Source organism: Oculina patagonica, chromosome 8 (genome assembly GCF_052425735.1).
Source record: "Oculina patagonica isolate OP01 chromosome 8, crgOcupat, whole genome shotgun sequence".
NCBI lineage: Eukaryota > Metazoa > Cnidaria > Anthozoa > Scleractinia > Oculinidae > Oculina > Oculina patagonica.
The window spans coordinates 15741892-15756766 of NC_135765.1; the positions used below are offsets into that span (position 1 = coordinate 15741892).

The 14875-nt window shown below is 39.5% G+C and overlaps 2 protein-coding genes across 5 annotated transcripts in view; both read right to left on the minus strand.

The window, feature by feature from the left end:
- Nucleotides 1-84: 84 nt before the first annotated feature.
- The window catches only part of LOC144663942 (uncharacterized), a 29896-nt gene continuing 15105 nt past the window's right edge, over nt 85-14875 (minus strand). The window contains exon 3 of the transcript XR_013572702.1: nt 85-265. The gene's annotated coding sequence lies outside the window, so the exon portion shown is untranslated. The remainder of the gene's footprint in view (nt 266-14875) is intronic.
- LOC144663937 (uncharacterized) lies at nt 272-12933 on the minus strand. Of its 4 annotated transcripts, XM_078525033.1 has the most exons (4): nt 12863-12917; nt 9600-9737; nt 8841-8882; nt 272-1821 (listed from the first exon to the last, which is right to left on the minus strand). In XM_078525033.1, the coding sequence occupies exon 4, from the start codon at nt 1784-1786 to the stop codon at nt 314-316; it is 1473 nt and encodes a 490-aa protein (XP_078381159.1). In that variant the 5' UTR covers nt 1787-1821; nt 8841-8882; nt 9600-9737; nt 12863-12917; the 3' UTR covers nt 272-313. The 4 variants fall into 4 exon arrangements, with proteins under 4 accessions (XP_078381159.1, XP_078381157.1, XP_078381158.1 ...); XM_078525031.1 differs by lacking the exon at nt 9600-9737 and having other exon boundaries at nt 12863-12933; XM_078525032.1 differs by lacking the exon at nt 12863-12917 and having other exon boundaries at nt 9600-9851.

The window sequence follows — 14875 nt, forward strand, 5'->3', positions numbered from 1 at the left end:
TGCCAACAAACCGGAAAACGTCCAAAGATAGGTGTAGGCAACATTTACACTTAGATGTATAGCAGTATCTATTGCAGCACAAAAAAAAACACTTATTTATTCTCCTGCACGTTCCAGTTGCTAGGATACACTAATTGAACATTCATCAAATCGGTAACCTTTGCAATCATACGAAATCACATTCATTTTATTCAACAAAAGCACTAAGGATCGCCCTTTATACTTGTCCAGTCTTTGTTTACTAATTTAAAACTTCTAAATCAACCTTGAACATAACCAAACCGACTGATGAGCCTATTTTTTTCTTTTTTCTCTATATGTTCATATGATCATCATAGTGCTCACTAAGTAGGGCAGCACTGCTAAGTTCGTCCTGGCAAATCCAACAGGTAAACGTGTTAACATGGCCTGGCTCACCATCTTGTGAAACGGATGCTGGTTGTGAAGAGATACTATTCTCATTAAGACAATCATTACCCTTGTGTGCCAATGGAGTACTCGAGTGTGCTTTGCTATGATGCCTGAGACTACTTAAGCGAGTATAACTTGTGCAACACACCTTGCATTCATAAAGCTCCTCTCCAGTGTGTGATCTTTCATGTCTTCGCAAATGTCCTGCCTGGCTAAAACACTTATCACAGGTTTTGCATTGATGTGGCTTTTCTCTGTGTAATCTCTCATGTTTCTGCAACTTTCCCGCTTCTCTAAAACACTTGTCACAGGTTTTGCATCGAAGTGGTTTCTGTCCAGCATGGGTTCTTTCATGACTCCGTAAACTTCCTCGTTGTGTAAAACACTTGTTACAGGTTTTGCATTGATATGGTTTTTCTCCAGTGTGTAATCTCTCGTGTATACGCAAATGTTCTGCTCGGGTAAAACACATGTCACAGGTTTTGCAATGATATGGTTTTTCACCAGTATGGGATCTTTCATGTCTTTTTAAAAGTCCTGCTAGGCTAAAATACTTATCACATGTTTTGCATTGATATGGTTTTACTCCAGTGTGTAATCTCTCATGTACACGCAAGGACCCTGCTTGGGTAAAACAGTGGTCACAGATTTTGCATCTATAAGGTTTCTCTCCAGTGTGGGTTCTTTTATGCTTCTGCAGATGTCCTACTTCTTTAAAATACTTATCACAGATTTTGCATTGATATGGTTTTTCTCCAGTATGTAATCTCTCATGCACACGCAAATTGTTTGCATAGCGAAAACACTTGTCACAGGTTTTGCATCGATATGGTTTCTCTCCAGTGTGTAATCTCTCATGTCTACACAAATTTCCTGCACGGCTAAAGCACTTGCTACATGTTTTGCATTGATATGGTTTCTCTCCAGTGTGTGCTTTTTCGTGTCTTTGTAAATGTCCAGCTTGGCTAAAACACTTGTCACAGGTCTTACATTGATATGGTTTTACTCCAGTGTGTAATTTCTTATGCACACGCAAACATCCTGCATCTCTAAAACACTTGCCACAGGTTTTGCATTGATGTGGTTTTTCTCCAGAGTGTGACCTCTCATGTACCCGCAACCTTTCCGGCACTCTAAAACATTTATCACAGGTTTTGCATTGAAAAGGTTTCTCTCCAGTGTGTAATCTCTCATGTACTCGCAAATTTCCTGTGTGGCTAAAACATTTGTCACAGGTTTTGCATTGATAAGGTTTCTCTCCAGTGTGTGTTCTTTCATGTATCTGCAAATGTCCTACTCGAGTAAAACACTTGTCACAAGTTTTGCATTGATATGGCTTTTTTCCAGTCGCCTGTTTTTTTTGTTGTCTACCCATTTCTAGACCTCTTAGTCTGGTACTGAAAAGAGCGTCTGCAATAGAGTAACAAAAAAAGAACTTTAAAGAGCATTCCCATACAAATGATTTATTTCTACAAACTGCCAAATAGTACCTGTGTTCAATACTTGTATATTTTGCCAGTTTTTAAATTTACGTTTTAATCTTATTAAAAGGGTAACCCACGTTTATGCCAAAAGATAGAGCCTGCCACTAGAGAGGCCTTGTTAACCAGAACAAATGACCTTTTTACTCTATTTTCTGGGATAGTTATCTACTAAAAATGAAACATCCAGTTCTTACATTAAAAGCCCTTGGGGCGCTTTTTTCTTTTCAAGACCCTTAACGGGGGGAGGGTAGACTGTCCACAGCCCTCTATTTTTTCGTGTTTTTTTGATTGATGAGCGCACGGTGAGAACGGCGAGAGAACTGGACGCTAGTGCAAAACGGAAAGAGCAAGGGGGTGGGGGCTGGGGAGCGAAAAAAATAAAGGGGCTGTAGACATCTTTGGAAATATTGAATTTCCCGTTTCTCCAGAAATGGAAAATTCCCATTGGTTGAAAGGCGGCAAAAGTGTCATCACCTTGACAAGGGCCGATCACGATTGCTTACAGGCGGCGTCTTGCGGTTTGCTCGAGTTGTCATCACTATTGACATGCTGTGATTTGCGATAGATCGATTATTGGAACGCTCGTTGGAGAAATTTCCAAACGTTTCGTTGCTCAAAGACGAGCAGAAAGAGGCTGTTTGCGACCTTCTTTGTTCGAAGGACGTAGTTGGAATTTTACCAACTGGCTTCGGGAAAAGCCTTATATACCAGTGTATGCTACGGCGAAACAATACAAGATGGGAATGTTGTTCTTGTTGTTTAATTTGCCGCTAAAAAGAATCATGAATGATCAAATTGAATCACTTGGCCGGCATGACTTTTGCGGCAGAACTTTTGGCGAATCACTTGGCCAGCATAACTTTTGCCTCGCCGAAGACGTGTGAGGCGAACGTGGCATTCTTTTGAATTGCTCGTCACGATCAACTTGCCTTGTAGGAGATTCTTCGCCATCTATCGGTCGCACTAGAGATTTCTTTATAAATTCATTACTGCTTGCTGCACTTCTAGCTTTAGATGTACAAGATGAACACACTCTACTAGAAGGAAATTCGTCTTCTTGCACTGCAATCCCAAATCGACCAAGACGTCTGCCAACTTTTGCCGTAACACACCTTCGCATTTTGGCTCGACAAATAAATTTTCCGTAGAGATGTACGATGTTTTGCCAAAGTTCCCAAAGCGAATCGCGAATGAGCACCCGCATATTCTGCAAGGTTAGGGTTTAGTTGTTTTGTTAACTGACACTTGTAGTCAATTAAACAAGCACTTTACCGCTCAAATTTTATGGGTCCGATTTAATTGAAAGGTCAAGAGGCGGAGTTGTAAATTACAAGGCGATGACAAGGGAAGGAGTCTAATACTTCCACTTTTATTCAAAGATTTTTACAGCCTCTCTATTTTTCTTTCGATCGCTTCGCTCGCTCCCCGTCCCCCCCCCCCCCCCGCGCGCGCTTTGCCGCTCGCTTCGTCTGTTTTTTTGCGTTGAAAAATCGACAGGTTGTGGACAGTTTAGTGGGAGGGCTAATTTCGTAACGTATATATCAGTAAGCGTACATATAGTTCCTCGTGAAGCGAGGCCGAAGGCCGAGCGTAGCGGGGTGTATAATTTTGTCCCTCAAAGGGATCAGGCGGGATGAAATCTCGTGTGGAGTTTACGGTCATATATATTTCTAGCCTGAGTATCAGGCTTTACTAAGGGGTAGGGGGAAAAGGAAGGAGCGCGGACGTAAAGAAAAGCCTGACACAGAGGCTTTAATTCCAGTCTTCCACCCCTCACGGCGTGATAAGCGTCAACCAATCAAATTCATTTCCGGTTGTCACTTGCGAAGCCGGACCAAGATATAACTGATAAGACACAATACATCTTGCAACAATATTTATAATGCCGATCCCGGCATCAATAAAATGCAAGTAATCAACGTTTTCACGGAACATATATCTTGTCCTTACACGGCGAAAATTTCGAGAGTTTAAAGTATATCTTACAAATAGAATTGAGCAAAAACAAGCTAGCAAAACATGTGGCAAAGAAGTGTGAAACAAACAGGAAACCACGCAGCGCAGACAATTATGCAATGACCTCTAGACATTTCCTTGGCCACAATCTTACGGCTCTATTTTTAATATGTATTAAAATACATAATGCCTCTAAATAAAACAGTGCCCCTCAGAAAGAAGTGAGAAGCAAATTACGTCGAAAAACCGAATTTAACACAGAACGGCAAGGGTACAAATGTCACAAACGTAGGCCCGTCACCTTTATTTTGCTAAAACTCCGAGGACGTCGACTTTCCGTTTCACAAGCAGCTTTCGAGGCATAATTTCTGTCCTCTATTACGTCTAATTCCAGGAACAACTGTAGAGCGCCTTTACGAGCCGTTTTAAATTCGTCGCCTTCCATAAATACACTGAAATAACGCTGAATAACGTCGAGCGAAGTTTTCGCTCACTGTTCGTTCGCGTGGACATCAGTTCATTGAAGACGCCGTTATAAAATTTTTATTTCCGGTGGTGTGACGTCAGGGCCCATTGTGAATTACCCAATCAGCGCCACATCCAGAATCTGGATGTTTGACATGACCCAATCAAAGCGTTTGTGTCAGGCCTTCCTCTCCTATTTCTTCCCTACCCTCCCCCCTCCCCTTAGGAAGGCCTGATACTCAGGTTAATATATTTCTATATATATTTGTGAGCTTGGTGTGTGGCGGAAATGACGTCACACGGCTGCCGCGCGCTGGTGGCCTAATGGTAAGGCGTCGAACTTGAAATCAGATCGTCATACCTGAGGTCGGGGGTTCGAATCCGGCTAGGGTTTTCTTTTTATTTTTTTTGTGGGTTCGAATCCTGAGCCTTTCATTTTTATCGTTTTTCTTTTCGGATTAAAATAACATTGATTTCCACATAATACTCCCTCAACGCCTATTCAGGCTATAAACCTTTCATCGCCATCAGGGGTGCGCGGGCGGAGGCTTCGAATCCTCCTGCCCTTCGTTCTTCTTTTTTTTATGCCATCAAATAAATGTCCAAAATGCGACTATCCAATAATTTGTCGATGATTTTGAAAATAGCCTGCGCTTCCCAACACTTTATACCTCTTTACGAACCAGAAAAAGCCACCATCTTTAAAGCGGAGTAGACCCTGGGAACGAGGGTGTCGCGGCCATGCCCGTTGAAATAAAATTTCTAACAAATATATCTTCCTGCCTACTGTGGAAAATTGAATATGTACAATTCAATTAATGTTCAACTTCAAATAATCCACTCCTTATTTATAACACCCCCCCCCCTTCCCAACCCAGAGCTTCGCGAGGCCCTGCGAGTCACATATTACTAGTATAAAATGAGTTAAGTGGTCTTTTCAATGTTTTTGTGCTGTTTGGTAACACAATTTCACAAAATAGTAACCACAGAAGGTAAATAACTTTAAAGACATAAGGTTACCTCATATTCTTGTTCATAAATTGTCATGATCTACCATCTAAAGAAATTGGGGGGGGGGGAACTCTTAGAGGGGGCTGAACTTCTAGAGGGGGCTTTAAAGAGAGGTTGGCTAAGAGAGCTTTAAGTAATATTTAACTCAGAGACTCGAAGGATAGTACAGAATGCAATCTGGCCAATCCATTGACAGTATAATAATACTTTCGCTTGAGAATAAGTCAAATGAGACACTTTTCAGTTTGAAACGCTGTCCTACGTTTACTTGCTTCCTTTGATTTCCATTAAGATGTGGGAAAGACCAAACGTAATACATTTCGATTTTGTCATAAAGCAAACAACTAAATCACGCAACAGCCTTCATCTGGGAGAAGGATTTCCCTTATTGAAACGTCACACAGCAACCGCAATAAACCATCACTATAGTGCATTCTGCACTAATCAACGAGGGCGAGTGTTTCATTGGGTTTCCAAACACGAGAAAACAGATGAAAGCACGAGGCCGCATGCTGAGGGCTTTTACTGTTTTTGAGTGTTTGGAAACCCAATGAAAGACAAAGCCCGAGTCTTTTGAATTAATTCTCTAACAAATGCAAGTAGAAATTTTCTATGTAATAAGCGGGGCCCATTCAGACAGTTTTTTTTTTGTTATATTTGTTTGGAACTCGATCACGTCACCTAATTGCTAAATTATCCAACTGTTGGCTTTGTCACTGCTATTTGACACCAACATGTCTGTAATCATCATTGATTGCATGCACTATCCCCCGCTTCATGGTCGTTTGATTGAAGCGAACATTTTGCATAGTTCTTTGCTTTACTACGGTGAAAGGTTCATACCAGCAAGGAAAAACCGAGAAAAAGAGCTTTGCTGAAAGAAATGGCCAAACAAAAGTCTACCCCGGAAAACAAATGGGCGGTTTTAATTTTTTTGGGATGGCAAGGAGTGCGGTCATTGAACGTACCGACATTGTAACAGCGTGGCTTGTTCAAAGATGACGACCTTCAAAAGTAAACCTTAAACAAATGAGAAAGCAGTCAATGTATTTTAAATAATGAAATAAAATGTTAACTGTTTCTGAAATTTATTGTCTGCAAGACTGGCAAGAATTGTTATTGGCTATTTTGTTAACGTTGCTATTGCGTTGCTTTATCTAGACAAAAACACTAAACACCTTCCCCTTAAAACCTTCAAAAGCAAAGTCATACTTAACATCTTACTGTCAACGTTTATGAGTTTTCAACTGGTACCTATTGTTTGCTTATTTATTTATTTACTTATTCAATTAATTATTTATTTTATTATTTATTTCTTGCTTTATTTAGTTATTACATACTTCTTTTTCCTTCTTTCTGCTTTCAAGCTTTAGTGCCTGACAACCTCACTATATGTGAAGATTACTTATTTTTATTTACCAAATTTTTGTATTAATACATATTTGTATATGTTTGTTATTTAAATCTTATTTCTTTCTGGTAATAAAGCGTGTGTTTGTGTTTATAAATAGTCAGATAAAGAAACATTTTACGCACAGGTTTAAAATAATTTCAGGGGCGGATCCAGGATTTTTCAAAGGGGGGTGGCTGTTTACCAATATTTTTTTTACTATATTGTTTAAGCCCCAATTTGTTTATGAGGGAGGGGGTTTCAGGCTTTTAGGCAGTTTTTTGAAAATGGGAGCGCAAATTATTTTGGGTCTGAGGACCATATTTCATGGAGCCATAGGCTACATCCCCCTAGGGGGGGTCTGGGGGCATGCCCCCCGCAGAAAAATTTGAAAAGTTGAAGCCTCTTAGACGTGATTTCCGCGATTCTGAGCAGCTTTATACAGCTGTCAATTAAGTTATTAAAACACTGTTTTTCCTTGATAATTTGGCAAAATATTCTTTCCTCAACTTACCTTGAGTTATATTTCGGAGAAAAAGTATAGTTTTCAGTTATGAAATGAACCACGAACTTACAGGCAGGAAAGAACAGATATGCGTTGTTTTGCTCACCCACGTGCGTAGAAATTTTTAGCTCTTGGCAAAGTGGCCTTGGGACAACTTTGGCGACTTTGCTTGCTTGTGAAATCGCTTCGATGCGAAAAAACGGTAAGAAAACTCGCTAAAAAAAGACGTAAATGAAGACGAAAATCATTCTAGCAAGGCTAAAACAATTCTTGAAAGCTAAAAGGAATCTATTTTTTCAAAATTATACACACATGTTTTGTTACATTAAGCCAGAAGTTCGAAAAACAGGCTGTCGAAAAATCTCCTATTATGGAAAAATGGCCGTCCTTAACTTTGAACGGCCACGTGACTATGAGAGGTGGATGGACATTGTCCTTATTTTCTTATTCTTATTTTCATTTTTCTGGTGGATCAAGGGGGGTGGCTAGCCACCCAATCCACCCCCCCTGGATCCGCCCCTGAATTTCCAAACACATGTGATTTTCAACTCGTTTTTCATTGGGTTTCAAAACTCATCCACCTGACCAGAATGGGGCTTTCTAGTAGGCTTATTACTAAGCTGAGAATGGTGTTCGTAAAAAGGTTTAGAAAAGGATACTTCATGTATAGCATTATTATCAATTTGGAGGGAGAAAAAGATGAATAATAGAAAAGTATAGGTCCGAAGGAGATGTGATGAGCAACCAAAAGAAATTTTTTATGTGGAGGTCATTAAAAACTCCAGACACAGTCCACAAAAACCACTCATGTCCAATACAGTCTATGTATGTGATGAGTTCAAAGTCGAGTTGAGGAGACAGAGTTGTCCACTGGAAAACTGCATCCCATTAATTGACTCAAGGGACTGCAGCGAAAAGTTGTTGCGTCTTACATGTCGTACGAATGGACAAAATTACTGTCAACTTGACAAAATATCCTGTTGACTGGAAAAATGCATCTCATTAGCCAAGAGCCGATAAAAGTGTGTACATATGAATATACCTTGTTCTTTAATGCTTGAGTTGAACAAGCATGTTACACATGAATATAACTCCTTCTTTTATCCATGAGCCGAAAACACGCACGTTACTTATGTTACGTTCTTGAAAAATAGTTGAATTCAATTTGTCTACGTGGAACGATGGATGACAATCTTTAGCGACAGATTCATTCGGATTTAACAAACGATGGCTACTTCAAATTTAGATTTGACCCGTATGGTTTATTCTGGAAGCTGTCACAATGCATATGGGCATAACTGCGAAACCTTCGCTTTAACTCAATTGGCTTCAACAGTTTACCCCGAAAGTTTGTTTACATTACATGTTGTTGTCCATCTTGAAAAAGAGAAGGCCAGAAACCATGCATGTTATAATTATTATTCTTTCAGCTCAACATGAGAATAATTTGAAAATACCACGGAGGAGGGACTTGGGAATGATTATGGTCATATTGTCATGTGTTAAGAAATAGATAAATAATAACAGCAGAGGCAGCTGTAGTGTCAACTATCTCTAGTTCAATAATTATTAACAATTTTTACTACATATCTTATATTAAAATACCGTGCTTTCCTACCTCACAACCAATGATCTAAACAGCCCTTGCTAGCTGCACAAACTGAAACGAAATGGGTAACAAGAAAGTCACATCTAAACACATTTGAAACACGCAAGAGAACAAAAAAAAAAACAATCAAAAATGGAAATTTCATGTACATAGTATTATTCTATACATTTTCTTAACTACTGCTATTGCAGACTGCCGTACATTTATGTGAGACTTATAAAGGGTTCAATTGAATTGAATTATACATAGTCATTAAACAAATGGAACAAACACATGCAAAATTTCCACCATTGTTTATCCACTGGTTTATCCACATTTCATATCAGGTTTTACACCCAAAAATCGTCAAATTACAGCTGAGGTAAATACCTTATAACCCATCTGTATCTTATGTGTATATGTAGTTATAAAAGCACAAATTTAATGAAGTGAAAAAGAAATCTACATTTTGGTATTTTACCTGTGTAGAATTTTCTTTCATCTTTTAATATTAATTAACTGCTCATGGGCTTAGCTTCAGAGGGGCTTAACACTACCTCCATGTGTTTGAATGTGTGATAATCTCCAGAAAATACCGTACCACCACCACGGAGGGAGTTGGAAATTCCAGAGGGGCGGGGGACAAAGGCCCAGGAAATTCCTAAGAGAAGAGGGGATGCCAGTGAAATTACATTTCCAGACGGCCAAGTTTGATGCAGTGCAAACTAGATTCAAAATCATTTCTTACCTACTGTACAAATATGATATATTTTACATTAAAAAAACAACCTGGGTTCTTGATACATAACCCTGTTACATTTTAAACAAGTTTTCTTTCTCCTAAAAGCACACTGAAAGCGAATAATTTCACAGAAATCCACCATGTTGGTCCGTAGATACCGCCACCATTACTTGTTACCAGTCCACCTAAAATTGTCACATGGTTTGACCAAAATGCACTAGTGACAAGCATTGCATGTTTTACATATCACATTCAATTGAAGGAAAGTCGTCCTTGTTTGTGAAAATTTTCAGGTTTATAAGCGATGAAAATAGTGTAATGATTTCAGAAACCAAAGAATATCTTGTTATTTCTGGCCATTTTAAATATTCACATAAACACTTCTTGCAAGACCTCAACTGTTCAGATACTTTTCTAAAAATCACAGAATGGGGCATTTTTTTAAGCAAATGTGACAGCCTTCTGGTGGCCATCTTGATGTGGAGTGACGTGAATGTGGTGTGGCGTGAAACTCCAAAATTCAAAATGTTCTATCTTAAAGACGGCGGATGCTATCGAGCTGAAAGCCTTCAACAAGATATATATAAAGGATGTCTAATAGCCAGTGAAAGAATAAAACTCAGGGGTCTTGCGATTCTGGATTTTAGAATTTTGATGACGTTATGTGAAAACCTAGAATTATTTTGTCTTCAACAGTACATGCATGTATCGTTTTAAGATGTGTTCTTATCTGATCAATCAGTTATTCACGATAGTCATGTTTACAAGAGAAGCGGCCTAATGTTTAGAGCATTGCACAATTTCTTTTTAATTTTTTTCCAGAGGGGCTGGGGGGTATGCCAAATAGTTTTAGAAATTCCTGAGGAGTGGGAGTGGGGGTTATTTTTCTTTACAAAAATGGAAATTCCGGAGAGGTGGGGGTCTTACGTGAAATTCCCCCTGTGGTGGGGATATGAATATTTTCTTGAACCACACAATATGGTCAGTTTATAAAGCCAATGACGCAAGTGGAGGTCAGGTGCCCAGGTACCTGGGGACTGTGACCACAATCACCAAATCGAAATTGCGACTCACTGGTCGCCGATATGCCCAAAATTTCATCCTTGGCGACTTAAAATTTTGGTTTATGTTTCTATTTCTGTGTTAAGATGAATAACGGCATTTTCTCAGGTATTGTGTCCCTCCAGAAAATTATATTGGAAGGTCTTAATTCCTTCTAAAACATGCTAAATAAGAAAAGAAGGTCATATTGCTTCATTCCATTCTCTTGCTTTGACGTAAAATATGTACTCTGTCACCTTGGAAAACTTACAAATGGCTGACAGTCTTTGAAATCGCCCGACAAAGCATTGCAAACTTTTGAGTATTGGGGACATCATGTATGCATATAAACTGTGTCCCTTGAAATACATGGCTATCAAAAGCCTGTTTGACAGCTGGAATAATTAGCCTTGACAAAAAAGCTGACAAATTCATGCTAAAAGCTGTGATTTTATTTTGAACCCTGTGAGGCTGTAAAAGTTAAAATCTCATTGTACCTTTGGCAACAGGTTAGCTCCGAAAAGGGTCAGGCATGTTACATTTCAAATGTTTGGTCTCTAACACTTACAACAAAGAGCCAGAGAAGTTGAATTTTGGTGGACATCATGATCTCTGCCTCTGTGCCAAAAGCTACTCGAAAATACAGTCAATAAACTTAGAAGTTCTCATTTCTTTCCAAGTTTGAGAATACAGTGAACATCCTTTGTTAGAATATATTTAGAATGACAGTTGTCTAATACACCTGCATCATGTTGAGTCAACTTGCCCAAAGTCGATTCACCAGAGACTTAGAGAAAAAATACAGCAAAGACGTAACTGTATAAGGAGTGGTCTTACAAGTCATAACCAATGTAGTAAGCAGCATGCAACGCATGCAGAAACGATGATGTTTCCCCTGGGGGTCTTGAAAAATTTTCAAGAATTTTTCAAAAAATTAATGTAAATAAAAGTAGCTGACAACTATGTTAAATGATTTTTCAACAAAACTTAAAGTTGCATTACCTTGTTGCATGACATCCGATATGCGATATACAATATTTTTGCGAGCGACATGCAAGGTCAAGCACTGTTTCATAATTGTTTCCACAGACCGACAACACAGGCCCATTGTATTAATACAAGTAGAGATGTGATCATGTCTGTCTGATAAGACATCTTATAATTTGTCTTTTTCGTTTATACTTTGTATCAGTCCTCTCTAACTTTCCACAAGTATTTTGCTTCGTGTTTTTCGCCGCAACGTTAACTTGATCTCTGTTTGTGTAACTTTTTATTCCTGTAGCTAGTTCACAGTCCCATTTGGTTCTATTGATCAGTCGATTGCAACAGAAAGTTCTACAGATTCTGCCAAATGCCTCATGACAAATGTTTGAAAAGTATCATACCAAGGCAAATCAAGATTTTATATTTACAACCTATGCACCTGTTATTTGTATAAGCAGTGGATAGTTGACAATCTGCATTTTATAGTCCAGTCCACATTGTGTACTGGCCATGTTTGAATAAAAAGTAAACATCAAAAATCATATTTCATTTATCTCGCATTTACTAAAATGTATGTGATTTTCGACTGAATCGAAATTTAATCCAGACCTTCTTACCAAATGGGATTTGAAGTAAGCAACTGCATATAAAATTGATCCCTGAGGAGTGGGAAAGGCTCCCATATGAAAGGAATAGGGATACTTGTCAGAAAATGTTAAATGGACCCCTAAATGAGACCAATAAAGGCATGGCTCAAGCTTGTTTGACCCCTAAAGGGTACCATTCTTCATACAACTAATCAATCTGGACTCCCAACACAGCATGACAGCTGTTTTTTATATTTTTTACCATGCAACCCTAAGGGAGAGTTTAATAGCTAAAATGTTTGGCCTGAACACCCTAAGTGAGACCAAAACCCAGGAATTACACCCCTAAGCAAGTCGACAAGGATCCCCACCCATTTTAAATGGGACCCCCCCCCCCCCCCAACCCCGAGGAAATCAAACCACATAAACCATACAAGCTCTCGTAGTTGCTTTGAACAATACACGGTTTGCATGAAGTAAATAAAAATCACGGTCGTGAAGCACCTCTATGATATTTTGACGAGTCGCTTGACTGCTACTAAGCTAGATTGCTCGATCAAGTGAGCTAAATATTTTCGACAATGTCACGCGACTAATTTGCATCTTATTGAATAACAAAACATTCACACAATGGGGTTTTCTGCAGTTGCTATCTGCTATTATGAAACACATCTTTGCATGTTAAAAGGTTCACTTACCTTCAAAAGAGAAAACTATATGGTTTACTGACCGACAGACAAAGTTGAACTCAACTGTACGCCAAAACATACACAGTGAAACACGCGGATTGAGCCCGCAGTGTTCGTGGCGAAGTTGCTACGAGAACCTCCCGAACATCGACGAGTGCTTTTACGAGGATTTGCCAGTCCCCGACAGTAAACAGGGTCTCAAAGGGGTTTAGGGCTCCAGGGCTCCAGGCTAAAAATTGCAAGGCTCCAGGGCTCCAAGACGAAAATGTTAGGGCTCCAGGGCTCCATATCATCTGCTTTCGGGCTCCCGGCTCCACTATGGTCTACAAGCTTAAGATATAAAAACTATTTTGCAACGCTAAATCAAGTCCGCAAATAAAAAAGGCAGCAATTCCGACCAGTTTTTTAAACGCAAGAAGCCGGTTATCAACGGTTATCATGTCTCCAACTATTAAAAAGTCCCCACTAAGGTCATGTAGCGGATCAGATTTCTTTGCTCTATGTGACTGAAACTCGAGGTCTCAAGTTCTTGACATCTTTCATGTGGCGTTGATCTTTGGAAAGAAAAAATGCCATCTGGGATCGCGAATGATCAAATTTCAAAACGCTGGGCTCTGGGTTCCGTGGAAAATTTCTTTTGGCTCTGTGTTCCACAGCCAAATAAAGATCAGGGCTCCAGTCAGTAAAATCATCAGGCTCCGGGCTCCAAAGCAGAAATTTCAGGGCTCCGGGGCTCCATGGACCCCCCCTTTGAGACCCTGAGTAAAAGATCGAGGAGGAACGTCGGATGATAATGATAATGATAATCAATTTATATAGCGCATTTTTCATATGTAATGTTCAAATGCGCTGTACACATACTGTAATTTACTACACAAAGGCCAAACCACAACACCGGGAACTTCGTGCCCTACTCTTTGCGAATAGTGTGTGGGTTCTTTAACGTCCCCTGTTATAAGACTGAGGATACAGGAGACGGAACCTACGGTTTATCGTCCTTTTCCGAGAAGACTAGAATGTCTAACCATATTTGCAGATGTAATAACAAAGGCAGCACATTCTCCTCAGTTATTTAAAGACCCTGAGTGTTGGTCCGGTCTGGGGTTCGAACCCACGACCTCCCGCACAGCAGTCCGGCGCTCTATAACAACAGCAACAACAGTTTATTCGTACCACGAAGAAAAGGAAACAAATTATTTTAGACTGATCTTATTACTAAACTAACCTCACATATGCCCGAAAACCTTTTCCCCAAAAAGTAGAGGTTGAGGTAGCCTGCGAACACAGACGTATTTCCGGTCGTCGCTTCTCTCCGCCTAAGGTTAAGGTGAACAGAGAGCGATAAACTATCTATCTTCTTGCGCTTCAAAACGTCATCGCACTTGCATCTTAGGAATACAAAAGAAGCCTCCACGAATGAAACAGTTCAAGGAAAATCGGTCTTAGTATTTTTTTTTTGACTGAAGTTTGTATTTTCAAACGTGTCCTAGGCCTTGAATTTCTTTATACGTGACGTAACAAGTGACGTTTTTCTTCGCAACCGTTATTCTGGTAATTGGGGTCGTCAAAGTAAGGGCTGCGAGGGAGAACAGTGGAATCTCGATTTCCTCCCGATAACTTGAACCAAAAGTCGTTTCCCTCGAATTTCCCTCACTCAGTCGAGCACTGTATTTTTACCCCTCCCCCCGATTTCTCCAATTCGTGATTACGTACATTTCTTGAATCAATCGTTTACATGAGGCCAAGTGAAAAAAAAATGTTTCTCGTCCGGATTTCTTTAAAAAAGAGAACGGACGGGCGCTTTTTTTGTTATTTTTTATTTATCATACAGTGTTGCATTCCTTACCTGTTTAGTTCGAATACTGTTATTTCCTCCATCGTCAAATTCTCCAGAAGCGAACTTGTAAAAATAAATCCTGCAATGTAATTGACCTATCCTGTACGGACCTAGCGTACCAAGGCTTCAAAATTTTGGCCTGATTTCGTATTAAAACGCATACTAAAGCCATGTCTTACAGAATT